Raw genomic sequence first — 10,126 nt, 5'->3', positions numbered from 1 at the left:
TAAGATTAACATCTCGGCTGTCTAAAGGAAATTAGCAAAAGGAAACAATATGGGTGTCTTCATCAGTTTTGACATTTTTCTTTTTTATGAAAAGAAGTCTCACTGAGGTTTGGAACTATGATGCAGCTGGGGTAGACCGTTTTTAGGGTGCAGGTTCGATCACGGTGGTAACCTGTCACAATGTCCGCCCTGAGGTCGGGCAACCACTCCAAAGTTTCCTGTCCTCCTCTCATTCTCATTTTCAATCCATGTCTCACAGGTGTGATGGCATCAGGAGCATCCTAAGGGCACTCGTCTGTGCTCAAAATCAAGTTATTTCCTAAAAATAATTAAAACGTAGCATTCTCACTATACAGTTTCTGCCATAATACACTATACACCTTCAGAAGTCAATTCTGTGTGAAAATAGTTCAATTAAATTCAACAGGTTTTTTTTCTACAGCCTTTGTTTAGATAGATTTCACTTATTAATGATAGACAACTATTTTCACCTGCTAACTAGACATACTGCTCAGTTACGAGCTGAGTTTTGATCATTTCAGGCAGTACAGAATTGAAAATATGAAACAAAAATATCGAAAATGTGAAAAAAAAAGTCTGTAAATATCAAAATGAATGCTCACTTTGTCAATTCTGACAAATTTTCTCTATAAAAACAACATTCAACACTAGATGTTGTTAACCACGTGTTATCCAGCCAGGTAACCCACACTGAGGTCAGGAAAGTCTCCGAGAGGCAAAAAAAAAAAAAAAAGTTAACGAAATGGAATCTTTGCTTTCAATTATTCATACTTCGCGCCATAAAAATAATCGAAAATCAACTTTTTTTCCTCAGGGACAAACCTTTTCTTTTGCCGAAAAGAGATCATTTCTTGTTCTCTCATGGACTGCGGTGGAGTGGGGGCGGTGACCCAGCTGAATTAGGAATTAAGAACGCTTTCCTGTTGGATTTCTGCAAGGCATGGCTTGACCTTTCTTCTCTTGAAACCCAAATGTTTATCATAACAATTATAAAACAACAAACTAATCACTAAGAACATAGTGAATATAGAGAAAATGGTCATTAAGGGTACGCAATACCAAACGGTGAAAATAAATGAAAAACAAGAGATTGGAAGGCTAATTACCAAAACATAGACGATGCTCTTCTACGGTTGAGAACTTGTGACTTTTCGGAGTTTCAGGTGCCCCCAGTGAGTCGGGTTTACGCATAGTTAACGGCACACACACACACACACACACACACACACACACACACACACACACACACACACACACACACACACACACACACACACACACACAAAATCCCCCTTAGCACTTATAATCCTGGGGGTTTAGGTAGCAACTTGACCTGAGGGTGTGAATACACAACCCAATCATGCAAAAATCTATCATAACACGATAGCGCCGATTCTTACACTCGTTATTGGTTGCTAGTGATGTTCATCTAGCAACAGAGGGTTAGTCTACCGTTGCTGTGAACAAGAGGCTCAACAAAATGTCTAAAATGCAAAGCAAATACAACCCGTCAGCACCACCCAACTCACCAGTGTATACCACAGATCGTGTCTGTATCACCTTGATACAGACAAACATGAGGCCAAATAAGAGATAAGAGACAGGACAACTGACTTTAAGGGCCCCACCCCCTGGACCACAGAGGGTGAAACTTTTATGGTTCCCTGCACTGCCCCCCTGTGGTAAGATGCATTATAGACTTTTTCACTAAATGGCAAATTGACTCCATTTTTCAGCTTTATTGGGGAGAAAATGTACATATGTGGATGGTGATATCTTTGAAATAAACCACAAAACACAGAAAAGCTTATTCTGAATGCCAACATAATGAATAGAGAAACTGTTATTAAGCTGTAGGAGTTGGCTCTAACTACATGGTACATCACATGCTTTTTTTTTTGTTTAATTCCCCATAACAAAAAAAAAGAGGCTTATCAAACAAAGCCAACATGGGACAAATAAAAAATACTGTTTACATCCCACACTGGTACTGTTTCATTTGACGTTAAGGTAGAATGAATGGTAAATAACAGAATAGCATGATGTTTTATTATAAGATGAACACAAAATAAGTCAACACACGCTAAGCAAAAAAAAACATTTAAATCTATGAGTATCAAACACATGGTCCTTGCAAACATCAGTCCACGGGTGATTCACAGAATCCCAATACTTAGCAGAGAAACCAACATTTCTCCTTTTACTTGAGGGTTTATAAACTGATTCCGCTGTAGTCATCCAACAACCACACCATATTTCCAAGAGGTACAGTTCACAGTAGGAGTCACTACAATTCTTCTCTTTTATTCAGCTTGTTTTTGGACGGCTGTGTTTGACTCCATGCTTTGATGGCTTCTTTGGATGCCCTTTCATTGTTGGACGCACCTTCCTTTTTGGACGCCCCTTCCTCAGCATCATAGAGAGCGTTCCTGACAAAGCGAGCTGCTGCTACTTTGTCCACACGCGCGGCTTTCTTCCTGTCTGTAATCTCCTTTACTCTGTTCATGTACGTCCTTGTCCGTTCCTTGCAAAAGAAAAAAAAAAAGAAGAAGAAAGAAAAGAAAAAAGTTAATGGCTACAGAGGTGCGAAATTGTGCATGGAGGTAGGTGTCAGGAAGAATGATAAGGTCAAGGACAAAATGAAGCATTGCTCACCAACTCTTGCTTGATGCCATGGTCCTTTGGGTTTACTCCTTTTGTAACCAAGTACACTGCAAACAAGGAAGAAAAATAGACTATTTTCATAGTAGCACCACACCTCACTTCTAACTCCACATTAGATGAAGGAATGAATAGGTTTGATGAATAGGTTTTCAAATGGACATACACACACACACACACACACACACACACACACACACACACACACACACACACACACACACACACACACACACACACACACACACACACACACACACACACACTCTCTCTCTCGCTCTAACCCACACACATACACACACAAACACACACACGGAAAAAACATCAAAATATCATGGCAAGTAGGGATGGGTATTGTTAAGATTTTAACGGTACTGCTACTCTTACCAATACAGATTATAAATCTGGTACTTTAAAGGTACTCTTATTGGTTCATTTGTTTTTTGTGTTTTTTTTAATAGAATTTTTTTTTTAATAGAATTAACTTTTCTCACGTCTGGACAGAGCGTTACTTTTAATCACTAACCCGTGTTTGTATAACTTAGTTAGCTCTGTGTGGGCTCTAGGCTGCTAGCATACATAACATACTTGAGGTGGATGGGGCAACAAGAGATGAACTACGAGCTAGGCAGTCAAAAACTGCATTTAACTGTAATTGATGCACTTCCGCTTCTTCTTTTGGCATCATCAGCTATGATGTTGGCCGCCGAAAAACATGCTCAACAACTGTCCTTCGCATTGTTAAGCATTTTTTGGGTTTTCGGTAATAAAATAGACAGTGGTTTACCATTGCCTTCTGCCTGCAGTACAGGAGACCAGGTACTAGAGTTTCCAGCATGCCTCCTCTTGTCCTGAAGCTACCGTTGGCCAGACGGTTTGGCTCGTCCACCAGCTACAGGTACTAGACGGCTGCTGCCCAGTGTAGAGCAGGTCTGTTTAAAGGCGACCTTCAAACGCCTTGTCACAGTGCCGTTATGGGACCTTTGCAGCTTTTTATAGGTCCACCAGTGCCACCCAATGGCCGACTGCGCCCTGGTAGCAACCACTGCTGTTGGTCCATGACTGCTTATTCATCAGGTAAGCCTGCTTATTTCGCAGCTGTCCCCATATTTGAGGGCGCATTCCACTATTTGCCACCTGTGGGCGTGCTCCATAGCAGTACAGCTCTGCCAGCACTTTCACTAGATGTTTCGAAAGATTGCTTGTGTTTCCACCCTTACATGCAAAAGACTTGTTGCATTTGTGACAAGGAGCATTGTCAGCATCGACTTTAGTGAAGTATAACCAGACTTTTGACCCTTGAGTTCTCTCCACCATTGTCACTAAGAGCAGGCTGTGTGTGCATGCATCTGAGAGAGAGAGAGAGAGAGAGAGAGAGAGACAGAGAGCTGGCCCCGCCCCTCTGCTCATACACAGGACAGGCTCCAAGACATCTCTCATCTGCATTGGGAATAGTGAAAATAATTCATAGACGAATGTCTTAATCTTATTGCAAATTATAAATGGAGTTGTGAGATAAAAGGTGCAAGATAACGTTTTTGTAATCTACATAAATAGGAAATAAATTTTCTTAATTTCTCCACGACCGATAGCAGAACTGTTAACATCATAGCTTATCAACACATTGGTCTTTAATAATTTAGCACCAGTGCCTGTTAAATACCGGGTTTCGGGACCCACTCCTAATCTACAACTACTACTACTTTCGGCTGCTCCTGTTCAGGGTCACCACAGAGGATCATCCGTTCCCATCTCTTCCCGTTCTCTGCATCTTCATATGTCACGCCAGCCACCTGCATGTCCTCCCAATATACCCAGCATCTCTCCTCCGCAAACGTTCAAACCATCTTAATCTTGCTGCTCTTGCTTTGTCTCCAAACTGTCCAACCTGAGCTGTCCCTCTAATATACTCATTCCTAATTCTGTCCTTCATCACTCCCAACAAAATCTCAGCATCTTCAACTCTGCCACCTCCAGCTCCGCCTCCTGGCTTTTCGCAAGTGCCACCGTTTCCAAACCATATAACATATCTGGTCTCGCTACCATCTTGTAAACCTTCCCTTTTACTCTTGCTGGTACCCTTCTGTTGCAAATCAATCCTGACACTCTTCACCACCCACTCCACCCTGCCTGCACTCTCTTCTTCACCTCTCTTCCACACTGTCTGTTACTTTGAACAGTTGACCCCAAATATTAAACTCATCTATCGTCGCCACCTCTACTCATTGGTTTCGGTTGTATTGTTTATATGGGTTTATAAGGCCCAATGACTGCCGGAATAGGCTCCAGCATCCCCGCGACCCTGAGTAGGATAAGTGATTTGGATAATGGATGGATGGATGTTTATAAGGGGGGGGATACCTGCAGTCAGTTTAGACTGAAGAGGTCACTTAGATGAGTGATTTATCTGTCAATAAACGTTGTATCGAGATGAACTGATTCTGCTTTCTTTGATTTTCTTACCTGTATTACTGAGCATGCATAAAGACATAGGAGGTCTCACTACCGTCTTGTAAGCCTCCCTTTCGCTCTCGCTGGTACCCTTCTATCGCAAACCACTCCTGACACTGTTCTCTACCCTGTCCGCACTCTCTTCTTCACTTCTCTTCCGCCCTCCGTTACATTTAACAGTTGAACTTCCGTCACCTCTCCACCTTGCATCCTCACCATTCTGCTGTCCTCCCGCTCGTCATACATATGTATTCCGTCTTGCTCCTACTGACTTTCATTCCTCTTCTCTCCAGTGCATACCTCCACCTGCACCCTACTCTTACTACAGATCACAATGTCATCCGCGAACATCATAGTCCACGGAAATTCCTGCCTGATCTCGTCCGTCAACCTGTCCATCACCATTGCAAACAAGAAAAGGCTAAGAGCCGATCCTTGATGTAATCCCACCTCCACCATGAACCCATCCGTCATTCCTACCGCACACCTCATCACTGTCACACTGCCCTCATACATAGCCTGCACTACTCTTACATACTTCTCTGCCACTCCCGACTTCCTTATACAATACCACACCTCCTCTCCAAATACCCTGTCATATGCTTTCTCTAAATCCACAAAGACACAATGTAACTCCTTCGGAATACCGTCTTCCATGGAAACTCCTGCCTGATCCTACCATCAATTAATCAACAACCTCAAAACATACAATCACAAGTTATAAAGATCACCATCACAATTTAAGAGAAATCTTCATCTGTGGATCAAAGTCATCCAGAGATCAATGGAAGTTACTTTTTAAGATCTTCAAATACAACACAGTATTGCCATATTACGAAAAGTAGAATATTATTTTCTCTGTCTAAAAAACTCTTATAACTCAATGAAATATGTTGGAAAAGGGGCCATAATTAGAGTCATTAAGGGTCTCTCCTGGTGAGAAGCTATAAATTCCTGCTGAGTTTGTGACATTTGGTCCAGACCAAGTGAAATGAAAAAGGCACAACATCCTACTCTGATGTTCTTGTTGAAGTTTCTCCCATTTTTTCCTGATATTGTTTTCTGTGGAGCTCTTCCTTATCTGATTTGTAGGTCAAAGGATGGGGGTACATTATCCTTTATCTTATATCTGTTGAAGGATGTAACATGATTGTAAAGCCATCTGGGGCTAAACTGTGATTTAGGACAATTCAGATAAAGTCAACTTGACTAAAAGCAGCTCCTCAAATCACCCTTCTCTGTGCTATCCATAAGCTAACTTCCGGGTGAGCGGTAGTGAAATAAAATGCCTAGTCACAAAAATGGATTCAAGCGGTCTTTTGTCCCACCACTTTTGGACTTTATAAATCTTTAATCACAATGTCTTTTGATTAGAAACTACACATTACTGCTAAACCCCTATCATATAGTGTTACCTTCAGTTGTCCAAATTTGTTTTTGTTATTTTGATTTAACCACAATGTAGCCAGTGGCCATTTCCGTGGCAAAAGCAGGTTTGTATTGTCAATCACATTAATTTTCTACTGCAGCCTCCAAATCAGACAGATTCGCCCTTCTGCAATGGCTATGTATGATAAAGAACAGAAAGTAAAATAAACTCTACAACATGGAGATGACCAGAAGCCAGGGGTCTGTGTGACTCCATGCAATGGATCACAGAAAAAGATGGTGACTAATCAATAAACTGTCACCTAACTGGAGTTGGTCCACAGTATTCATGAAGGTAATAAACTTACTCCAGAAGAGGGAGTTGAGAGCGTAGGCAGACATCAAGTCCAACTTGGCTTGTTCCAATGGATCCAACTGTATGAGAAAAAAAATCAAGTCAAACTTATGAGTGACAATGTTAGATGAAGTTCGCATCAAGTAGTGCCAATCAAAAGTTTGATAAATCAGCATATGAGTTGTTTAAAAGCATCCTGCCTTTTGCAGGTCATTCTTGGGCATTGACATTAGTGTCTGCAGCGCGCTGTCGACAGAGTTGACTGAAGAGTTAAATTCCATAAGATGTTCATCAATCTCTGTGGGGTAGTCCTCAGTCTGGACCTTCTCTGCCATTTTCCTGCACAAAATATTGACAAAGATCATTTCTTGATGAGCTTATCACAGGTTATATGTGCGTATTTTAATCAAGCTGTATTCTTTGCAGCGTTAGCTATTCCGCCTATCTTGTAACCAATTCATTGCAGCACTTTCTTCTTTAGTTTTTTGAGGCGGTTTGCATCTGAAATGTTGCATTACCATCTTCTACTGGATTGAAAATAAGACTAAATTCTGTATAAAAAAAATATTCCCCACCCCTCATCCCATTCTCTAATATAACTTCTCAATCTAGGCTCTGAAAGGGCCTGAAAGCCTGGCAATAGCCCCTGCACCCTCTCCAGTGAATTCTCACAATATCCAAAAACTCTCGCTGCAGCTACAAATATCTTTATTCTCTCAGATTTCCTTTCTGCCTCAGCGGCACAGTTAATCACCATGGCTATAAAAAATGCAAGTTGACTGATAGCCAGAAATGCCAAAAACGTAACCTTGTCCTTACAAAAACAATATTCATCACGCTTCCTATTAATTTGTGCTCCCTTACTTCTTGATTTTTTTCTTTTCTTTCGTAGCTGCTTCTTTGAGGTTTAGCCTTCTCTTGGACCTGATCCTCATGACTTACATCTCTTTCTTTCTCTTTGGACAGTTTGCTTGCTATGCCTCATGACTCCCCCATATTGACTACATTTGGACTCTTTTCCATCTTCTGCCACTGTATGTCTCATGTCCACATTTATACATATCCCTAAATCATGCCTACACACAAGCGAGCTGTGTTCAAATTTCCAACAATGTCTGCACTGAATGGGTTTGGGAACAAAACGCCTTACTAGGTAACTGATATGAACCCAGAATACTTTGTCAGACATGATTTCTGATTCAAAATGCAACACAACAGATCGTGATGCCCACCTTTCTCCGTCACTTATCCTGAACATCCTATGACTGTCAACAACTGTTACATTCTTTAAATCTACTAGCATCGACCACTCGCGGTGCTCTCTCAACAACACCCTTTACTGGAACTCTTCTATTAAGTGGGAAACATGACGCTTGGTAACCATCTAACTCGGCAACGCCGATGCCTTCACAATCATCAATCCACTTCTTTTAACATCAACTACTAAGTTGACATCACCAAGTTTATCCTCCAACTCGCGACTTCATGTTTGTCCGAAAGAACTCCAACTCTATCCTTGCTTTCAGTCAACTTTATTCCAGCCAAGCGGATTTCTCTTTCGTTCTCACTATTATCACTGTAACTTCAAATGTCTTCTTTTCTTCCTAATTTCTTCCGGCTGCTTCTTTCAAAGTCATCCACCTCGATCTTCCTTGTTTCCCATGGCCGATCGGCAGACCACCCTACCCTAACATCGTACTGGCGCACGGTAACACGAATCGATAGCATAGTCTAACCCTACAACCATGCGTAGACTGCTAAATAGCATTTCTCGATAGGTAGCACACATCAACAGATCACTGGCAGCACCTTTCTTGTTCGAAGCTAGTATTTTGTTAGCTAGCGCTAACCCCGGAGAGCTAACGGGCGTTGCTACCACGATAAAAGCTGACGTTAACATTAAGCAAAGAATGGATGTAGACATACAACCACGATTTGTTATACATGACTATTTAATACGATATGAGACGAACACAATGTTAAACAAAAACAACAGCTAGTTAGCTTTAACTAACTGTGGCAAATGTATAACTTACTGCGTGCAAACACCGCGTTACGCCGGGGAGGAAGTGACGTTTTAGCAGCAGCGATTTTCCGTCCTTTTCTAGCTACTGCCCCCTTTTGCTTTGGAAGAAGAGTAGCTTTGATTGTCCTTAGCGTTCTCCTTCGAGTTTACTGGATCTGTGCAAGATTATTGATATTAATTAATTAATAGCTGAATAACGTGAAGTGTTACAGTTGCAAAAGTAAAAATCAAATAATCTGGCACCAATATCATGGTAACCTCGAGATGACGGACAGTTTCCCCTAAAATGAAGATGATGACAGACACCGTCTGAATAGAAACCATTTTATTTTACATGAGCAGCGGAAATGGATAACTGTGATGTGGCGAAGCTCTACATCTCCGGAGGGAAGCTACAACCAGCATTCACACCCGATGTGACAGTGACCGACTACAAAGTGACCATGGCAAGCAGCGTCCGGAAAGTTAGGCTGGACGTGGTTGCCAGTGACTGTGGGCCTTCGCACAAAATTGTGAGTGTGTGGGAGTGCAGGAATGAGGAGACGGAGAGATCGAGTCGAGTCAATCCCGTTTACTCGCCACACAAAACAACACCGATACAGCACAATCTCTCGTGGCAACCAGCTAACTGCTAGGCTGCTGAAAAAAATGGCTTCACTTCCTGGGAAACTCTAAGCAGCGCCTACGTCAGCACTCTGAACATCTGCCTTAAAGGAGCAGCAGCCCCTGGTGAATCTATCGTCAATTGACATTTCGCAAAGTCCCGCCCCCCTTAGTTACTGTTGCTATGCCCTTCAAGCGTTTCAGAACCATCCAGGAAGTAGCCGGAAAACACAAAAACATGAAGGAAGAAATCAGCGCATTCCCCGAGAAAATAAGTGATGTATTTGGAGTAATTCATCCTTAATATCATCCCGTGAAAGGCAGAAGGGGCTACAGTGTGCGGTGGCGGGATACATTCAGAATATTAAAAGTAAAACTGACTTTTGCGTGGACTCCGGGCTGCCGGGTGCGACTGTAATTGAGCGTAAAGCTTACCGGTCACAATCAAAAAATTAGAAACCCCATCAACCAATTCTCAAACACATTGTGGACCAATTGTGCTCTTGCACTGTAGGGTAAGTTACATATTTCAGCTATTATTGGTATATTTTTGATAATCCATTGTCAACATCACATTATTATAGTGTTGATTTTGGCCAAGGTTCCACATAGCGTTCTTTTATCCAGGCTTTTTCGGGGGT

The 10,126-nt window shown here is 41.8% G+C and overlaps 1 protein-coding gene across 1 annotated transcript; it reads right to left on the bottom strand.

The window, feature by feature from the left end:
• Positions 1-1,744: 1,744 nt before the first annotated feature.
• On the bottom strand, positions 1,745-8,930 carry c1d (C1D nuclear receptor corepressor). The gene is made up of 5 exons (XM_056292091.1): positions 8,893-8,930; positions 7,057-7,195; positions 6,870-6,936; positions 2,677-2,732; positions 1,745-2,545 (listed from the first exon to the last, which is right to left on the bottom strand). The coding sequence occupies exons 2-5, from the start codon at positions 7,189-7,191 to the stop codon at positions 2,309-2,311; spliced, it is 495 nt and encodes a 164-aa protein (XP_056148066.1). The 5' UTR covers positions 7,192-7,195; positions 8,893-8,930; the 3' UTR covers positions 1,745-2,308.
• Positions 8,931-10,126: the final 1,196 nt, after the last annotated feature.

Source organism: Lampris incognitus, chromosome 13, assembly GCF_029633865.1.
Source record: "Lampris incognitus isolate fLamInc1 chromosome 13, fLamInc1.hap2, whole genome shotgun sequence".
Classification (NCBI taxonomy): Eukaryota; Metazoa; Chordata; class Actinopteri; order Lampriformes; family Lampridae; genus Lampris; species Lampris incognitus.
This window is presented reverse-complemented; position numbering and strand designations above follow the sequence as displayed.